Genomic DNA, 20835 nt, shown 5'->3' on the forward strand with positions numbered 1-20835 from the left:
TATTTGCTCTATGGCAAGCTGTATCACTGACTCTCTATACAGAAGAATTCTGAAATTATCAGTAGGGACTCATTTCCATGTTTAGACCCACACCACACACACACACACACACACACACACACACACACACACACACACACACACACACACACACACACACACACACACACACACACACACACAGTGACCCCTTATTTCATTCAGTTTTGTAACAGTGGTTTGAAATAAGATGCTTTTTGAGGAAAGCCTAGAACATAACTTTTTGATCAAGGTCAACATTCAGTCATTTTATATAAAAATAAATGACATCAATTTAGATCCGGTCAGTTTCCTATTCATCACACAACTATTTGCACTGATACTGTGAGTCCAATAGAAGCCACTAGATGTCAATGAATTTACATGGCATTCTGATATTGGGACTCTACAGTGTGTATGTTGAAATATCAGCACACAAATCACTAATCAATCATAAGGAGATTTATGGGAAAGTTACAGAAGAAATTACAACAACATATCAATATAGCAAATAATTATTGAATAATATGCAATGTACAAATGAGCTCAAGCTTTACACAAAAGACACTGTGAATGGAAAACATTTTGGACAATGCATAGAATCAGCGACACAGTTGTACGTTTCAAAAAGCATAAGAATGGTTTATATTTACAGCAACTTAAAAAATAAAAGTACAATTTCATCACAAAATAGACACATTTATAAACAAACAAACTGATACAACAGATTGAATTTGCATGTCAAGATACAGTGTCTATCAACCCAAAAGTTGGTGTCATTCTGTAAAATAAATTCACGAAAATGTAAGTAACAACACTTATTCACTCAACTAAGTCAGGTCACGAGTCCAGGAGAAACACTAGGACCTAAGATGAGTCGAGAAAGGCAACAAATGTCTCTGGTCAGGTGTCGTCTAGTCTAGTCATATGATACTACAGTTGGTCAATCAGTAAACAAGACGTGTTGTGTGACAGTAGTTCACTTCCATATGCTAAACAGTAGCTCTATCAGTCTGTTTCTGCTCACTTGCCAACTCCTTATGGAGACGTCACGCTAAATGTTTGGCTTGACAATGACCATGTAGTAGAGAAAAACACAAACAGACCTGGGACCAGCCTAGCTAATGAGGGTTTATTGACCTATTCTACTCCTCATGAGGTCACCCTATGACAGGTGATAAAATGGAAGAGAGTAGAGGTCTTAGTGCAGACTGACCTTGTCCAGTCATGTCAGGGCTTTATCCCCCAACTCAGTCCCAGTTTATTACCCAGAAGACCATTTCACTTCCCCTATCTATCCTAAGAGGTATAGGTTACACCTGCTGGATCCAGTCGTGATAGAGAGAGGCTCTGTTCCAATATCCATACTTGTATACCACTTAGAAGGAAGCAATGTAATGGGCATGTATTCAGCAATCTATTTGGCAAGTAGTGTACCAGTATGGACATTGAGACACAGAATACGTGTTGCTCCCATGTCTCAGTATGGGAGTGTCAGTCCATGAAGGGGGGTAGGATAGGGCTCTAGATCTCTACAATAACTTACAGTAAGTAGTAAAGTGGAGATCTCCTGGGAAAAAGCCCTATGCGGAACATATTGAGGTGTAGAGCCACGGTGGACACCCTAGGTTCTCAAGGGGGACTAGAGGGTTGAAACGAAATGCAAGTCTAACCCCAAATGGCAGGGCTCCTGTATGAGCGTGAAGGGCCTGTGTAGGGTACAGCTGCATAGGGGCCTGAAGCTGAGTAGGGTACAGCTGCATAGGGGCCTGAAGCTGAGTAGGGTACAGCTGCATAGGGGCCTGAAGCTGAGTAGGGGCAGTTGTAGTGACAGACACAGGACTGGATCATCATGACTGCCCGGTGTAGGAGCCTGCCTGTGGGGCACCGGAATGCCACGGTGGCCGTGCTGGTCCGGTATGGGGAGCAGCAGCGGGCGTCGGTACACTGGCCACAGTACCGGGGCCGGTAGACTCGTGTGCTGTAGCAGCCCTGGTGCACCAGTCTCACTGGCACCACTGACCTGTAGCTCGGCTCGCAGCGCCGGCCCGACTGAGAAAACACACACAGATCACCAATGTTAGCCTACTAGATGAGCTCATGGCTGCTGAGGATAGAGGTTCATGTATGTTTTATTAAATTAGGAATGAACTCAAATGCAATTACTGAAGAAAAAATATAACACCATAATACATGATTTTTTGTACAATGTTGTACACATAGCACATGCGTTTCCAACACAAGCATACTCCAGACCATACAGTATGGCCATTTAATAAAGGACTGCACACTTTACATTAGTGTCGAGGTGACAGGAGCACACATTTTAGCACATATATGAGGCATATGCATGGCATGGGTCCTGTTGATCTAATCTAATATCTCTGTTGATATAACCTAATACCCCCATTGACATAACCTTATATCCCTGTTGCCATAACCTAATATCCCTGTTGCCATGACCTAATATCCCTGTTGACATAACCTAATATCCTTGTTGCCATAACCTAATATCCCTGTTGACATAACCTAATATCATTGTTGCCAAAAGCTAATATCCCTGTTGCCATAACCTAATATCCCTGTTGACATAACCTAATATCCCTGTTGCCGTAACCTAATATCCCTGTTGCCATAACCTAATATCCCTGTTGCCATAACCTAATATCCCTGATGCCATGATCCAATATCCCTGTTGCCATAACCTAATATCCCTGTTGCCATAACCTAATATCCCTGATGCCATGATCCAATATCCCTGTTGACATAAACTAATATCCCTGTTGCCATAATCTAATATCCCTGTTGGCATACCTAATATCCCTGTTTACATAACCTTATATCCCTGTTGCCATAACCTAATATCCCTGTTGCCATGACCTAATATCCCTGTTGACATAACCTAATATCCTTGTTGCCAAAAGCTAATATCCCTGTTGCCATAACCTAATATCCCTGTTGACATAACCTAATATCCCTGTTGCCATAACCTAATATCCCTGTTGCCATAACCTAATATCCCTGATGCCATGATCCAATATCCCTGTTGACATAAACTAATATCCCTGTTGCCATAATCTAATATCCCTGTTGGCATACCTAATATCCCTGTTTACATAACCTTATATCCCTGTTGCCATAACCTACTATCCCTGTTGTCATAACCTAATATCCCTGACGCCATGATCCAATATCCCTGTTGCCATAATCTAATATCCCTGTTGGCATACCTAATATCCCTGTTTACATAACCTAATATCCCTGTTGCCATAACCTAATATCCCTGTTGCCATGACCTAATATCCCTGTTGACATAACCTAATATCCTTGTTGCCATAACCTAATATCCCTGTTGACATAACCTAATATCATTGTTGCCAAAAGCTAATATCTCTGTTGCCATAATCTAATATCCCTGTTGGCATACCTAATATCCCTGTTGACATACCTAATATCCCTGTTGCCATGACCCAATATCCCTGTTGACATACCTAATATCCCTGTTGCCATAATCTAATATCCCTGTTGACATAACCAAATCCCTGTTGACATAACCTAATATCCCTTTTGCCATAAGACAGAACCTAATATCCCTGTTGACATAACCTAATATCCCTGTTGCCATGACCTAATATCCCTGTTGCCATGACCTAAAATCCCTGTTGCCATAACCTAATATCCCTGTTGACATAACCTAATATCCCTGTTGACATAACCTAATATCCCTGTTGCCATAACCTAAAATCCCTGTTGCCATAAACTAATATCCCTGTTGCCATAACCTAATATCCCTGTTGCCATAACCTAATATCCCTGTTGACATAACCTAATATCCCTGTTGACATAACCTAATATCCCTGTTGACATACCTAATATCTCTGTTGACATAACCTAATATCCCTGTTGACATAACCTAATATCCCTGTTGACATAACCTAATATCCCTTTTGCCATAAGACAGAACCTAATATCCCTGTTGACATAACCCAATATCCCTGTTGCCATAACCTAATATCCCTTTTGCCATAAGACAGAACCTAATATCCCTGTTGACATAACCTAATATCCCTGTGACATAACCTAATATCCCTGTTGACATAACCTAATATCCCTTTTGCCATAAGACAGAGCCTAATATCCCTGTTGCTATAACCTAATATCCCTGTTGTCATAATCTAATATCCCTCTTGACGTAACCTAATATCCCTGTTGACATAATCTAATGTTCCTTTTGACATAATCTAATATCCCTGTTGACATAACCTAATATCCCTGTTGACATCACCTAACATCCCTGTTGACATACCTAATATCTCTGTTGACATAACCTAATATCCCTGTTGACATAACCTAATATCCCTGTTGATATAACCTATGACATGTGAGGTAGGCCGGTTGGGGAGTGGGTTACGAGAGGTTATATGGGCAGGTATGGGCTCACCATGGGGCTTCTGCGTGGCTGGAGTGCCTGACAGGGCCAGACCTTACAAAGACGGCTCTGCATCTCGAGCCGGCAAGCTGGGTTCTTGTTGGAAACCCGAGTGGAGACCCCGGCGTCACAAGTACGGGAGCAGACACTCCACTCTGTACTCTGGTCTATACAGTTAAAGGCTGGGTTTTGCTGGGGACCAGACATGCCTGGCCACAACCTGTCTGATCTGGAGGCTGGAGAGAGGAGGCCAGGAGAGAAATGAGACTGAATGGTGAATTTCCTCAAGAATACTTGATTGCTTGCTTCAGCTGTCTTAAAAAGAAGAATAAGTATGGGGAATAACAGCAGTGCGCTTCGAGCACAAACAGGACAATGAGGAATGAGTGACTTGTCACGACATCCAGCTGTTAACAACTCAGAGCCAAAAAACTAATCTGACATGAATTCCCAGGTAAAAAAAAAAATGTATCAGTGTGTTTCAGATGTCATAATGTCTCTTAAATGACTCAATTGGCCTCAAATTGGACAGGAACTTTTTGTCTTTTTGTATCACAGAAAAGCAGTGTTATCGACAGAGATCACTCCCTAACTCTGGTTGAATCGGTGAGTCATAATAACCAGCTGTGTTTTTGGTCCGCTGTGACCAGAACCATATCGGTTTTGGTCAAAAATAGTGCACTACATAGGGAATAGGGTGCCATATGGGATGCATATGGGAAACATGGTCCACTGTAATGGTCCACTTCTATTTTAACAATAATGTGAATCTTCATCTGACCAGACTTTTCCATTGAAATGCTGTGGTTATATTTGGACATTGTGTCTTTTCATTTGGCCAAATTCACCCCAATTAAATGCTAAACATCCATCAATAAAAGACCTCAGACAGTGAATGTCAGTGACAGCTCAAATCAAATCAAATGTTATTTGTCACATGCGCTGAATACAACAGGTGTAGTAGACCTTACAGTAAAATGCTTACTTACAAGCCCTTAACCAACAATGCAGTTTTAAGAAAAAATAGATAAATAAAAATATATATATAATTTTAAAAATGATTAAAGAGCAGCAGCAAAATAACAGTAGCAAGTCTGTATAGAGTACAGGGGGTACCAGTACAGAGTCAATGGGGGCATAGGTTAGTCCAGGTAATTGAGGTAATATGTACATGTAGGTAGAGTTAAATTGACATGCATAGATAATAAACAGAGAGTAACAGCAGCATAAGAAAGAGGGGAGGGGGGACAATGCAAATCGTCTGGGTAGCCATTTGATTAGCTGTTCGGGAGTCTTATGGTTTGGGGGTAGAAGCTGTTAAGAAGCCTTTTGGACCTAGACTTGGCGCTCCGGTACCACTTGCCATGCGGAAGCAGAGAGTGTGGGGTGTCTGGAGTTTTTGACATTTTTAGGGCCTTTCACTGACAGGAATCTTTACCCCAGTGATGTACTGGGCCGTACGCACTTAGTGCCTTGTGGTCGGAGGCCGAGCAGTTGCCATACCAGGCAGTGATGCAAGCAGTCAGGATGCTCTCGATGGTGCAGCTGTAGAACTTTTTGAGGATCTGAGGACTCATGCCAAATCTTTTCAGTCTCCTGAGGGGGAATAGGCTTTGACGTGCCCTCTTCACGACTGTCTTGGTGTGTATGGACCATGATAGTTTGTTGGTGATGACACCAAGGAACTTGAAGCTCTCAACCTGCTCCACTGCAGCCTCGTCGATGAGAATGGAGTCGTGCTCGGTTCTCCTTTTCCTGTAGTCCACAATCATCTCCTTTGTCTTGATCACGTTGAGTGAGAGGTTGTTATCCTGGCACCACATAGCCAGGTCTCTGACCTCCTCCCTATAGGCTGTCTCATCGTTGTCAGTGATCAGCCCTACCACTGTTGTGTCATTGGCAAACTTAATGATGGCGTTGGAGTCGTGCCTGGCCATGCAGTCAGGAGTGAACAGGGAGTACAGGAGGGGACTGAGCACGCACACCTGAGGGGCCCCCGTGTTGAGGATGAGCATGGCAGATGTGTTGTTACCTACCCTTACCACTTGGGGGCGGCCCGTCAGGAAGTACAGGATTCAGTTGCAGAGGGAGGTGTTTAGTCCAAGGGTCCATAGCCTTGTGATGAGCTTTGAGGGCACTATTGTGTTGAACCCTGAGCTGTAGTCAATGAATAGCATTCTCACATAGGTGTTCCTTTTGTCCAGGTGGGAAAGGGCAGTGTGGAGTGCAATAGAGATTGCATCATCTGTGGATCTGTTGGGGCGGTATGCAAATTGGACTGGGTCTAGGGTTTCTGGGATAATGGTGTTGATGTGAGCCATGACCAGCCTTTCAAAGCACTTCATGACTATGGACGTGACTTCTACAGGTCGGTAGTCATTTAGGCAGGTTACAGTACCGTAGTGTTCTTGGGCACAGGGACTATGGTGGTCTGCTTGAAACATGTTGGTATTACAGCCTCAGTCAGGGACAGGTTGAAAATGTCAGGGAAGACACTTGCCAGTTAGTCTGTGCATGCTTGGAGTACACATCCTGGTAATCCGTCTGGCCTTGTGAATGTTGACCTGTTTAAAGGTCTTACTAACATTGGCTACGGAGAGCGTGATCACACAGTCATCCAGAACAGCTGATGCTCTCATGCATGCTTCAGTGTTGCTTGCCTCGAAGCGAGCATAGAAGTAATTTAGCTCGTCTGGTAGGCTTGTGTCACGGGTCAGCTCGAGGCTGTGCTTCCCTTTGTAGTCTGTAATAGTTTGCAAGCCCTGCCACATCCAATGAGCGTCGGAGCTGGTGTAGTACGATTCTATCTTGGTCCTGTATTGACGCTTTGCCTGTTTGATGGTTCGTCAGAGGGCATAGCGGGATTTCTTACAAGCTTCCGGGTTAGAGTCCCGCTCCTTGAAAGCAGCATCTCTACCCTTTATCTCTGTGTGGATGTTGCCTGTAATCTATGGCTTCTGGTTGGGGTATGTACGTACAGTCATTGTGGGGACGACGTCATCGATGCACTTGTGGGATGTTAATATTGTCCTACAGCTTGATCAACAAAATAACATCTGTCATTGTGGTGTCCAATTGTGTGAACAATTCCTTATATATGTCAAGTAGCTTGTCTAAAATCAGAAAATAACGTTTGGAATCCACAGTGACTTTTAAATATGGTCCAGTTTAAAGATGTAGCAGAAACCTGCGTCAGAACAGAGGATGACAAGCCTGGTGCCAGATCTGTTTGTATTGTATTGCCAATAACAACCACCATAGTAGTGGATACAGCACAAATAGATCTTGGACCAGACTAGTGTATGACTGTTATCCAAGCTTGATGTTACCTGTGATGGCATCCTGAAGGATGGTATTGTCTGTGTTCTCACACACCCACTCCTTGCAACACTTCCCAGGCAGCTGTACCCGCTGGGGGTATGGGCAGTCTGGGCTGGGCAGACGGATGTCCTCAGGGCACAGGGGCACACAGGTCACACCTCCCCCCAGGCAGCGGCACTGGGTGGCACAGGAGGGCTGGAACACCTGGCCATCCAGGTAAGAAACCCCATTCATCTCACAGCCCAACTCCTCCTGACCTGGACGGGTATGAACATAACAGAGCTGGGTTCAAATTCCATTTGAAATCTATCAAATAGTTTGAGCGTTTGTTCTAGCCTGCCTGGAGTCCAGATGGGCAGAGTTTGTATTTTTGGGACTATTATATTGCTCCATCAAACCAGGCAAGCTCAATCAAGCACAGATAAAGTATTTGAAAGGATTTCACATAGTATTTGAACCCCAGTATGATGTGGGAACAGGACAGAGACCTGGACTGGCATCCCCACCCTAATCCTAACCCATACCCTGGAACATGGCCCCTGCTCTGGTCTGAAGGAAATACAATTAGGAAAGGAAAACCTCAAACAGAGAGAGAGAGAGAGAGAGAGAGAGAGAGAGAGAGAGAGAGAGAGAGAGAGAGAGAGAGAGAGAGAGAGAGAGAGAGAGAGAGAGAGAGAGAGAGAGAGAGAGAGAGAGAGAGAGAGAGAGAGAGAGAGAGAGAGAGAGAGAGAGCTTATGAAAGAGCGAGGTAAGGACTCAAGAGGCTCATGTCTACTGCCAAGCCTGTGGGTTGTTATGTGATGTTATGGGAAACCAGGCTGTTGCCCAAATGGCACCCTATTCCCTATTAAGTGCACTGCTCTGGTCAAAAGTAGTGCACCATGTCGGGAATAGGGTGTCATTTGGGACACAACTCAGGCCTGGGGAGACTGAAAAGTCTGTTTTGCAATCCGTGTGTGTTGTCTCTGCAATCTATCATTCTCAATGGGAAGTGTGTCAACACTACCACTGAAAATAGAGGTTGAGGTGTTTTGAAATACAGGCAAACTAAAGCCCCTCCGCTTTCCGGCTGGCTAGCTCGCTGAGTATGTGCCCTAAACAGAGTGTATGTTTGTCCCTCTCTTACATACAGACAGTCTAACAGAGTGCAGCTTCAAACCCTCTCCCTTTATTTGCTAATTGTCATGGGCAGAGGTTGGTTGTTTAGTGTCAGAAAAGAGTTGTCTGTTTGTCCCACCCACACAGACTGCAAAGCCAAACCACACCTGGTCTAAACTGACTCTGAATCTTTCAGGCCTGGGTTTGGCTTGGGCAGAGGCTGCTTGTTTACTGTTAGGAAGGGTGGCACTGTTGCGTTTGTTTATGACTGAAAGTCAATAAACAACTGGTACTCACTGGAACACTCTCCAGGGTTGCCGGAGAAGCTAGTGCTGTAGTCACACTGCAGTCCTCGCTGGCTGTCACACAAGTACAGATCACTGCAGGCCTCACCCTGCTGCCGGGCACACACCTGGCAGCACTGGCAGCCGTCCAGGACCAGAGGGACTCCAGCTGGGCACAGGGGCACGGGGCTGGGGCACTGGCAAGGTCCCGGGCATAGCTGACACCACACCTGGAGTAACACGGGGGCAAATGTTAGAGATTAGAGCAGGTAGAGATTAGAGCAGGTAGAGATTAGAGCAGGTAGATATTAGAGCAGGTAGAGATTAGAGCAAGAGGAGTAGGAGGTCAATTGTTGGTCAGTTGTTGTTGTCGTCATAGTCGTCATCATTATCTCCGTCATCATCGTCATCCTAATCATCTTCATCATTATTATCACCATCTCAAGTATCAACAATATTTTCATTGTCGCCATCCTCATAATCGTCATCAACATCATCACAGTGTCATGTACTGTCATGTTGTGTCTTGTCTCTGTCCTTTCCCTTCACCCTGTCTCCCTCTGCTGGTCGTTGTTAGGTTACCTTTCCACCCCCTCTTTCCCCCAGCTGTGCCTTGTCTCCTCCTAACCACCTCGTCACCCCTTTTCCCACCTGTTCCCTTTTTCCCTCTGATTAGTCCCCTATATCTCTCTCTGTTTTTGTTCCTGTCCTTGTCGGATTCTTGTTTGTTGTGTTTCATGCCTGAACCAGACTGTCGTCATGTTTGCTGTAACCTTGTCTTGTCCTGTCGGAATCTGCCGGTCCGTCTGAGCCTACCTATGTTTGGTAATTAAAGAAGCTCTGTTTAAGTTAATTCGCTTTTGGGTCCTCATTCACGCACCGTAACAGAAGAATCCGACCAAGAATGGACCCAGCGACTTCGGATCCTCTCCACTCAGCCGTCGGGATCCAGGGAGCGATGCTAGGCAGACACGAGCAGGAAGTGTCTGCTGCTCGACATGCCGTTGAGACCCTGGCCACCCAAGTCTCCAACCTCACAGAACAGGTTCACCATCTCCGCCTCGATCCACCGGCCACTTCCAGGGCTTTCGAATCTCCGGAGCCCAGAATCAATAACCCGCCGTGTTACTCTGGGGAGCCCACTGAATGCCGCTCGTTCCTCACCCAGTGTGATATTGTGTTTTCTCTCCAGCCCAACACTTACTCCAGGAGCACTGCTCGTGTCGCCTACGTCATATCTCTCCTTATTGGACGGGCTCGTGAGTGGGGCACGGCAATCTGGGAGGCAAGGGCTGAGTGTACTAACCAGTATCAGGACTTTAAGGAGGAGATGATACGGGTTTTTGATCGATCTGTTTTTGGGGAGGAGGCTTCCAGGGCCCTGTCTTCCCTATGTCAAGGCAATCGATCCATAACAGACTACTCTATTGAGTTTCGCACTCTTGCTGTCTCCAGTGGCTGGAACGAGCCGGCCTTGCTCGCTCGTCTTCTGGAGGGTCTCCGCGCAGAGGTAAAGGATGAGATTCTCTCCCGGGAGGTTCCTTCCAGCGTGGATTCCTTGATTGAACTCGCTATTCGCATTGAGCGACGGGTTGATCTTCGTCACCGAGCTCGTGGAAAGGAGCTCGCGCTCTCCGTCGCCCCCCTCTCCGCATCACTACCATCTTCCTCTGCCGGCTCGGGTGCTGAGCCCATGCAGCTGGGAGGTATCCGCATCTCGACTAAGGAGAGGGAACGGAGAATCACCAACCGCCTCTGTCTCTATTGCGGTTCCGCTGGTCATTTTGTCACTTCATGTCCAGTAAAAGGCCAGAGCTCGTCAGTAAGCGGAGGGCTACTGGTGAGCGCTACTACTCCTGTCTCTCCTTCAAGATCCTGCACTACCTTGTCGGTCCATCTACGCTGGACCGGTTCGTCAGCTTCCTGCAGTGCCTTAATAGACTCTGGGGCGGAGGGCTGTTTTATGGACGAGACCTGGGCTCGGGAACATGACATTCCTCTCAGACAGTTAAAGGAGCCCACGGCCTTGTTCGCCCTGGATGGTAGTCCTCTCCCCAGGATTCAGCGTGAGACGCTACCTTTAACCCTCACTGTTTCTGGTAATCATAGTGAAACCATTTCTTTTTTAATTTTTCGTTCACCTTTTACACCTGTTGTTTTGGGCCATCCCTGGCTAGTTTGTCATAATCCTTCCATTAATTGGTCTAGTAATTCTATCCTCTCCTGGAACGTCTCTTGTCATGTGAAATGTTTAATGTCTGCTATCCCTCCTGTTTCCTCTGTCTCTTCTTCACAGGAGGAGCCTGGTGATTTGACAGGGGTGCCGGAGGAATATCACGATCTGCGCACGGTGTTCAGTCGGTCCAGGGCCACCTCTCTTCCTCCACACCGGTCGTATGATTGTAGTATTGATCTCCTTCCGGGAACCACCCCCCCCCGGGGTAGACTATACTCTCTGTCGGCTCCCGAACGTAAGGCTCTCGAAGATTATTTGTCTGTAGCTCTTGACGCCGGTACCATAGTCCCCTCCTCCTCTCCCGCCGGAGCGGGGTTTTTTTTTGTCAAGAAGAAGGACGGGTCTCTGCGCCCCTGCATAGATTATCGAGGGCTGAATGACATAACAGTGAAGAATCGTTATCCGCTTCCTCTTATGTCTTCAGCCTTCGAGATCCTGCAGGGAGCCAGGTTTTTCACTAAGTTGGACCTTCGTAACGCTTACCATCTCGTGCGCATCAGGGAGGGGGACGAGTGGAAGACGGCGTTTAACACTCCGTTAGGGCACTTTGAATACCGGGTTCTTCCTTTCGGCCTCGCTAACGCTCCAGCTGTCTTTCAGGCATTAGTCAATGATGTCCTGAGAGACATGCTGAACATCTTTGTTTTCGTTTACCTTGACGATATCCTGATTTTTTCACCGTCACTCCAGATTCATGTTCAGCACGTTCGACGTGTCCTCCAGCGCCTTTTAGAGAATTGTCTTTTTGTGAAGGCTGAGAAGTGCACTTTTCATGCCTCCTCCGTCACATTTCTCGGTTCTGTTATTTCCGCTGAAGGCATTAAGATGGATCCCGCTAAGGTCCAAGCTGTCATTGATTGGCCCGTCCCTAAGTCACGCGTCGAGCTGCAGCGCTTTCTCGGCTTCGCGAACTTCTATCGTCGTTTCATCCGTAATTTCGGTCAGGTGGCAGCTCCTCTCACAGCCCTTACTTCTGTCAAGACGTGCTTTAAGTGGTCCGTTTCCGCCCAGGGAGCTTTTGATCTCCTCAAGAATCGTTTTACATCCGCTCCTATCCTTGTTACACCTGACGTCTCTAGACAGTTCGTTGTCGAGGTTGACGCGTCAGAGGTGGGCGTGGGAGCCATTCTTTCTCAGCGCTCCCTCTCTGACGACAAGGTCCACCCATGCGCGTATTTTTCTCATCGCCTGTCGCCGTCGGAACGTAACTATGATGTGGGTAACCGCGAACTGCTCGCCATCCGGTTAGCCCTAGGCGAATGGCGACAGTGGTTGGAGGGGGCGACCGTTCCTTTTGTCGTTTGGACTGACCATAGGAACCTTGAGTACATCCGTTCTGCCAAACGACTTAATGCGCGTCAGGCGCGTTGGGCGCTGTTTTTCGCTCGTTTCGAGTTCGTGATTTCTTATCGTCCGGGCTCTAAGAACACCAAGCCTGATGCTTTGTCTCGTCTCTTCAGTTCTTCAGTAGCCTCCACTGACCCCGAGGGGATTCTCCCTGAGGGGCGTGTTGTCGGGTTGACTGTCTGGGGAATTGAGAGGCAGGTAAAACAAGCGCTCACTCACACTCCGTCGCCGCGCGCTTGTCCTAGGAACCTTCTTTTCGTTCCCGTTCCTACTCGTCTGGCCGTTCTTCAGTGGGCTCACTCTGCCAAGTTAGCCGGCCACCCTGGCGTTCGGGGTACGCTTGCTTCCATTCGCCAGCGTTTTTGGTGGCCCACCCGGGAGCATGACACGCGTCGTTTCGTGGCTGCTTGTTCGGTCTGCGCGCAGACTAAGTCCGGTAACTCTCCTCCTGCCGGCCGTCTCAGGCCGCTTCCTATTCCTTCTCGACCGTGGTCTCACATCGCCTTAGATTTTGTCACCGGACTGCCTTCGTCAGCGGGGAAGACTGTTATTCTTACGGTTGTCGATAGGTTCTCTAAGGCGGCTCATTTCATTCCCCTTGCTAAGCTTCCTTCTGCTAAAGAGACGGCACAAATCATCATCGAGAATGTTTTCAGAATTCATGGCCTTCCGTCAGACGTCGTTTCGGACAGAGGTCCGCAATTCACGTCTCAATTTTGGAGGGAGTTTTGCCGTTTGATTGGGGCTTCCGTCAGTCTCTCTTCCGGCTTTCACCCCCAGTCTAACGGTCAAGCAGAACGGGCCAATCAGACTATTGGTCGCATCTTACGCAGTCTTTCTTTTCGTAACCCTGCGTCTTGGTCAGAACAGCTCCCCTGGGCAGAATACGCCCACAACTCGCTTCCTTCGTCTGCGACCGGGCTATCTCCTTTTCAGAGTAGCCTCGGGTACCAGCCTCCGCTGTTCTCATCTCAGTTCGCCGAGTCCAGCGTCCCCTCCGCTCAGGCTTTTGTCCAACGTTGCGAGCGCACCTGGAAGAGGGTCAGGTCTGCACTTTGCCGTTATAGGACGCAGACTGTGAGGGCTGCTAATAAGCGTAGAACTAAGAGTCCTAGATATTGTCGCGGTCAGAGAGTTTGGCTCTCCACTCAGAACCTTCCCCTTAAGACGGCTTCTCGCAAGTTGACCCCGCGGTTCATTGGCCCGTTCCGTATTTCTCGGGTCATTAATCCTGTCGCAGTTCGACTTCTTCTTCCGCGATACCTTCGTCGCGTCCACCCGGTCTTCCATGTCTCCTGCATCAAGCCCGTCCTTCGCGCCCCCGCTCGTCTTCCCCCCCCCCCCCATCCTTGTCGAGGGCGCACCCATCTACAGGGTCCGTAGAATTTTGGACATGCGTCCTCGGGGCCGTGGTCACCAGTACCTCGTAGATTGGGAGGGGTACGGTCCTGAGGAGAGGAGTTGGGTTCCCTCTCGGGACGTGCTGGACCGTGCGCTGATCGAGGATTTCCTCCGTTGCCGCCAGGTTTCCTCCTCGAGTGCGCCAGGAGGCGCTCGGTGAGTGGGGGGGTACTGTCATGTACTGTCATGTTGTGTCTTGTCTCTGTCCTTTCCCTTCACCCTGTCTCCCTCTGCTGGTCGTTGTTAGGTTACCTTTCCACCCCCTCTTTCCCCCAGCTGTGCCTTGTCTCCTCCTAACCACCTCGTCACCCCTTTTCCCACCTGTTCCCTTTTTCCCTCTGATTAGTCCCCTATATCTCTCTCTGTTTTTGTTCCTGTCCTTGTCGGATTCTTGTTTGTTGTGTTTCATGCCTGAACCAGACTGTCGTCATGTTTGCTGTAACCTTGTCTTGTCCTGTCGGAATCTGCCGGTCCGTCTGAGCCTACCTATGTTTGGTAATTAAAGAAGCTCTGTTTAAGTTAATTCGCTTTTGGGTCCTCATTCACGCACCGTAACACACATTTAAAACAATGCTGCAGTTATGTTCTGAAATAAAACATCCTTTTTTTGACCAAATGTAAGTTTGGTCAAAAAATGTGTATTTGGTAGAAGTAATTTGTCTACTATGTCAAACACTGTCTAGTCAAAGTACACTATCTAGTACACTATGTCCAACACTGTCTGGTCAAAATACTCCTGTTTTCAATTACAGGCAGATAATGGAGCCAACCCACAGCAGGCAATCTTTGGACATACTGGCCTCAATTATTCATTGACGGAGCAATGTCATCCTCCCTGGACTCTACCATTGTTTTAAACATAATTTGTCATCTCAAGCTATTCTCTATGCGATTATACAATTTAACATCAAACATTCACAATATTCTTAATACATCAATATTGATCATTATTATTCATGATGATCAAAGTGTACAAAAATTTTTTTTTTTTTTGTTGCCCATTTCTAGATAACAAAAAAAAAAAACATCGGAATATGCAGTGTACAATACTGGTACATCATGCAATGAACAGCTTATTGTACAAATATTACAAATTGGCTATACAGAAAGTTACACATATTACAAATTGGATCTAGAGTAATTTACAAATATTATAAAATTGTCTCTAGAGTAAGTTACAAATATTACAAATTGGCTACAGAGAAAGGTACAAATATTACAAATTGGCTATAGAGAAATGTACAAATAAAAACAACATGACCACCTGGAATCTTGTGATAGATCTTTCCATGGAATGAATGGATACAATCAATGGAATGTAGTCACATTGACCTCCACAGACAGTCCACATCCTGAGAAACAGGTGTAAGATACAGGTACAGTTCACCTCCCCATACACACAACGAGAAAAGCAGAAAACCAGTGTGGCCTCACCTGCAGTGCACCCATACAGAGCAGTAATGCCAAGGCTATCACATTGTCACTGAGTTGTCTTGAAATTTCCATTGAAACGACTGTAGGTTGATTGGACTGCTCTGTTGTGTCTGTCTGTCTAACCTCTAAGTGATGAAGTTGTTGGTAGTGGTGCTAGCTAGCTACCAGTGCTGCTTGCTGTTGGCTAACTACTCATTCCTTTGCATGGCTGTCATTTATAAAGTCTCAGCTGTGATGTCACAGAGCTGACCGCCGTATAAACAGTCACTGGAGCGAGATCAGAAATGTTTCACATTCCTCCTACTCCCTGTCATCCATTTACACTTCCAGCCCTTTCTCCCCTTCTTTTTCCCCTCCCTCCCTCCCTCCCTCCCTCCCTCCCTCCCTCCCTCCCTCCCTCCCTCCCTCCCTCCCTCCCTCCCTCCCTCTCAGTCTGTTGGTGTGCTGCTAAGTTTACACAGCTTAACACAAATTGAAGGGAGAAAAATACATTATCCTCCTGGATGTCTACTGGATGTCAAATAGCCTCTAAAACGTATTTGCGGTGTAAAGTTTCCTGCAGGGGTACTATTTGAGAAGGTCCGGTCACACATATTTCCTAGGTGGCAAAGGTCCGGATTGATATTGTCATTTATCGAAGTAGTAACAGACCACCACCTCGCAACCCATGCGACCCCAAACTGTTCACACCCTTCTTGTAGGCGGAAATAACATTTAGAAGTTTCAAAGCCAATTTTGCAAAATTCTACACATTTTGCATCGGAAAGAGATTTTTTGTTGTTGTTTTAAAGCTAATTTCCTGCAATTCTACAAATGTTTCCATGTCTTATGTGTGTTTATCTAACCGCGGTACAGACACCAAGTCTATAGTATGGCGAGAACAGCTCAAATAAGCAAAGAGAAAAGAAAAGAGAGGTTCGTGAGTTGAGTACTGCATAATAGACCACTATGAATTAGCACATTTTCATCTTCCTTATGTTTTGTGATAGTGGTTTCGCTTTTCCTTTCCATAACATATATATATAACATATATATATATATATATGACATAACATACACACATGACATAACAGACACATATGTTATGTCATGTGTGTATGTTATGTCATATATATATATATATATATATATGTTTAGGAAAGGAAAAGCGAAACCACAATCTTAAAACATAAGGAAGATGAAAATGTGCTAATTCATAGTGTATATATTCTTACTTATGTTTTGAGATTGTGGTTTCGCTTTTCCTTTCCTAAACATATATATAATATATATATATAATAAATGCTTCACAAAGTTCAAGTAACAGACACATCTCAACATCAATTTTTCGGAGGAGACTGTGTGAATCAGACCTTCGTGGTCAAATAGCGGCAAAGAAACCACTACTAAAAGACACCAATAAGAAGAAGTGACTTGCTTGGACCAAGAAACACAAACAATGGACATTAGACCGGTGGAAATCTGTTCTTTGGTCTGATGAGTCCAAATGTAAGATATTTGTTTCCAACCACAATGTATTTGTGAGATTCTATGTAGGTGAACAGATGATCTCCGCATGTGTGGTTCCCACCGTGAAGCATGGAGGAGGGTGTGTGATGGTGTGGGGGTGCTTTGCTGGTGACACTGTCTGTGATTTAATTAGAATTCAAGGCACACTTAACCAGCATGGCTACCACAGCATTCTGCAGCAATATGCCATCCCATCTTATTGAACAAGACAATGACCCAACACACCTCCAAGCTGTGTAAGGGCTATTTAACCAAGAAGGAGAGTGATGGAGTGCTGCATCAGATGACCTGGCCTCCACAATCACCCGACCTCAACCTAATTGAGATGGTTTGGGGTGAGTTGGACCAAAGAGTGAAGGAAAAGACAGCCAACAAGTACTCAGCATATGTGGGAACTCCTTCAAGATTGTTGGAATAGCATTCCAGGTGAAGGTGGTTGAGAGAATGCCATGAGCGTGCAAAGCTGTCATCAAGGCAAAGGGTGGCTATTTTGAAGAATCAAACAATTAACAATTTTGAACAGCTGTTTATAGTAACAGCCTAGAAAATAACATTAAAACAGGTAGTTGTTAATTATTTCTTAATTTCAAAACTTTAGATGCAACCAAAACAAATTCATTGATATGTAAGTCACCTCTTATAATGCCAACCTCATCTGTCCTGTGGTTGCCATGGTGCTGGAGCAAAATGGCTGACATGGGTCTGAACTTGTGAAAGAGACAGAGAGGTTCCACTCCGGAGGAACCATGAGGAAACAAATCTGTGTCTGAAATGACACCCTGTTCACTATATAGTGCATTACTTTTGACCAAACCCATACTAGGGCTATATAGAGTGCCATTTGGGATGCTGATATTCTGTAGTGAAGAGTAGCACTGCCCAGCAACCACAGCAAAGCAGCAGAGAATGCTAACATCTAGTCTAAATAAGAGGCTGTTACTATAACGGTCAACATAACAGTATGACTGGAGAGATAGAAATATCTTCTTGGGGCGAGTGAAGAATTCTGCAAAAGTCTGGACCATTCACTTAATGTATGAATTAAATAGGCCTACCATAACCGTTCCATACCATTGAAACATTTTTGGTTAAGAAATGGATCGAATAAAGAACAATACATGGAGTATTACTTGGGCATCATTATACCGTTTAAATGCCTTGGTCCAACATGCCATTCAACTATGAGAATTCTTGATAACAGTTCACATGGAGAAAGAAGGCTGGGACAGGGGAGTGAAGGGATAAGAAAAGACAGATTGTTTGAAAATAGAATGAGACAGATGAAATGATGCATGTCCAACACAGGTGGGAGTCATGTGGTTAGCCAGTTACAGCAGACCAAAAGTGAACTCCAGTTTGCACTAAACTTTGTTTTCAACACCTTTTCATTTTATTTTCACACTGTCCAAGAAAGACAGGATTTGCAATGCCCCCAAACTAATAGGCAAGGCAATAGCCCTGCTGTAACCCACAGTGTACACGGGACATTTGGAGGAGACATTGACGCGTCTCAAATGGCACGCTTTTCTATATTTAGTACACTACATTCGACCAGAGCGCAATGGTCCCTGGTCAAATGTAGTGCACTTCATAGGGAATAAGGTCCCATTTGGGACGCATTTCACAGTGTACATTGGACATTTGGAGGAGACCTTGCTTCAGTGCAGAAGACAATGGGCCCACAGTAAGCTGAGGCAATATTGTTTTGTTATGCAATAGAGTATGCATACTTCATATCATTCTTGTTCAAACATACAGGTAGAGCAAAGATATTACAAAGATCAAGTTCAAGTTTATTATAAATATAAATGTAATGTCATTATTTGTCCTACTGAAAGCATTAATTAAAGTAAAAAAATGTTTTATTGCTTTATTTATCCAAAGGAGCAAAACAATCAATGACAAACAGAGCATCAGATCATCAATTATGTTCTGGAAGAAATCCAGCCTGAATCGCTCTCTGAATTCCAATGTACACTACCGTTCAAAACATTGGGGTCACTAATAAATGTCCTTGTTTTACATGAAAACATACATGAAATTAGTTTCAAAATTAATAGGAAATAGAGTCAAGACTTTGACACGGTTAGAAATAATGATTTGTAATTTAAATAATAATTGTGTCCAAATTTCCTCCATTCGCAGCAATTACAGCTTTGCAGACCTTTGGCATTGTAGTTGTCAATTTCTTGAGGTAATCTAAAGAGATTTCACACCATGTTTCCTGAAGCACCTCCCAGAAATTGGATTGGTTTGATGGGCACTTCTTACGTACCATACGGTCAAGCTGCTCCCACAACAGCTCAATAGGGTTGACTGGCCACTCCATTATTGACAGAATACCAGCTGATTGCTTCTTCCCTAAATAGTTATAGCATAGTTTGGAGCTGTGCTTTGAGTCATTGTCCTGTTGTCGGAGGAAATTGGCTACAATTAAGCACCGTCCACAGGGTATGGCATGGCGTAGCTATCAAAATGGCATGGCTATCAAAATGGAGTGATAGTCTTCCTTCTTCAAGATCCCTTTTACCCTGTACAAATCTCCTACTTTACCACCACCAAAGCACCCCCAGAACATCACATTGCCTCCACCATGCTTGACAGATGGCGTCAAGCACTCCTCTAGCATCTTTTCATTTTTCCTGCGTCTCAAGAATGTTCTTCATTGTGATCCGAACACCTCAAACTTAGATTCGTCTGTCCATAACACTTTTTTACAATCTTCCTCTGTCCAGTGTCTACTGTATGTTATTTTTCCCATCTTAATCTTTTCTTTTTATTGGCCAGCTTTTTCTTTGTAACTCTGCCTAGAAGGCCAGCATCCCGGAGTCGCCTCTTCACTGTTGACGTTGCGACTGGTGTTTTGCAGGTACTATTTAATGAAGCTGCCAGTTGAGGACTTGTGAGGCGTCTGTTTCTCAAACTAGACACTCTAATGTACTTGTCCTCTTGCTCAGTTGTGCACTGGGGCCTCCCACTCCTCTTTCTATTCTGGTTAGAGCCATTTTGCTCTGTTCTGTGAAGGGAGTAGTACACAGCGTCTTGGCAATTGCTCACATGGAATAGCCTTCATTTCTCAGAACAAGAATAGACTGACGAGTTTCAGAAGAAAGTACTTTGTTTCTGGCTATTTTGAGCCTGTAATCGAACCTACAAAATCCTGATGCTCCAGGTACTCAGCTGGTCTAAAGGAGGCCCGTTTTATTTCTTCTTTAATCAGAACAACAGTATTACTGTAACTGATGGGAGATGGCACAGTTGGAGAAGTCCCTCAGGGCTAAATACAATGACCCCATTCAGTTTGAAAGGGATACTGTTTAGCTATGTAATGGTATGTGCAGGAACTCTATTTGATTCAAACGTAGGGCAAAGCCATGAAAATATTATGGGTCCTATTAATGTAGAAAAGAAAGCAATCATCAAAGTGTTGAGAACTAAAAGGAAATGGAGCTTACTATACCAAATCTGTTACTATGGAGCAAGAATGGTTAAAGGAAAATGTCTATCCAACATTAATAAAAATCTAAAAGTGGCTTCAAATATTAAATAATGGTCCAACATAACAACACTGTAACTTACAAAGTTGACGTTTTGTCTGTCCCCACAATGAAAAAAGAGTGTTGCAGAAGCCATAATTTCATCTATGAACTCACCTCTCCTATTTCTCTCCTCAGCTAACCGAGAGATTTCAGGTCTGCCAGTTTTATGGTTAATGGGTTTGGGTCAGGGGCGTCATGCACCCTAAAAATCTGAGGGGG

General features: G+C 45.1%; 1 protein-coding gene across 2 annotated transcripts; it reads right to left on the reverse strand.

Moving 5' to 3' along the window:
• Positions 1–465: 465 nt before the first annotated feature.
• LOC110532630 (CCN family member 2) lies at positions 466–15896 on the reverse strand. 2 transcript variants are annotated; one of them, XM_021616697.3, is made up of 5 exons: positions 15569–15896; positions 9164–9380; positions 7777–8025; positions 4460–4683; positions 466–2070 (listed from the first exon to the last, which is right to left on the reverse strand). In XM_021616697.3, the coding sequence occupies exons 1-5, from the start codon at positions 15638–15640 to the stop codon at positions 1687–1689; spliced, it is 1146 nt and encodes a 381-aa protein (XP_021472372.2). In that variant the 5' UTR covers positions 15641–15896; the 3' UTR covers positions 466–1686. The 2 variants fall into 2 exon arrangements, with proteins under 2 accessions (XP_021472372.2, XP_090041315.1); XM_090185189.1 differs by lacking the exon at positions 4460–4683 and having other exon boundaries at positions 15569–15837.
• Between the last annotated feature and the right edge of the window lie 4939 nt (positions 15897–20835).

Source organism: Oncorhynchus mykiss, chromosome 9, assembly GCF_057628025.1.
Source record: "Oncorhynchus mykiss isolate SJ-2025 chromosome 9, ASM5762802v1, whole genome shotgun sequence".
NCBI classification, from domain to species: Eukaryota; Metazoa; Chordata; class Actinopteri; order Salmoniformes; family Salmonidae; genus Oncorhynchus; species Oncorhynchus mykiss.

What these genes read in the sequence shown, in the direction of transcription:
- LOC110532630 (XM_021616697.3), bottom strand. Translation starts at nt 15,640, where the DNA reads ATGGAAATTTCAAGACAACTCAGTGACAATGTGATAGCCTTGGCATTA. An exon ending in TCTGTATGGGTGCACTGCAG is followed by an intron (nt 9,381 to 15,568) that starts GTGAGGCCACAC and finishes GTGTTACTCCAG; the next exon opens with GTGTGGTGTCAGCTATGCCC. An exon ending in CCTTCAGGATGCCATCACAG is followed by an intron (nt 4,684 to 7,776) that starts GTAACATCAAGC and finishes TCCTCTCTCCAG; the next exon opens with CCTCCAGATCAGACAGGTTG.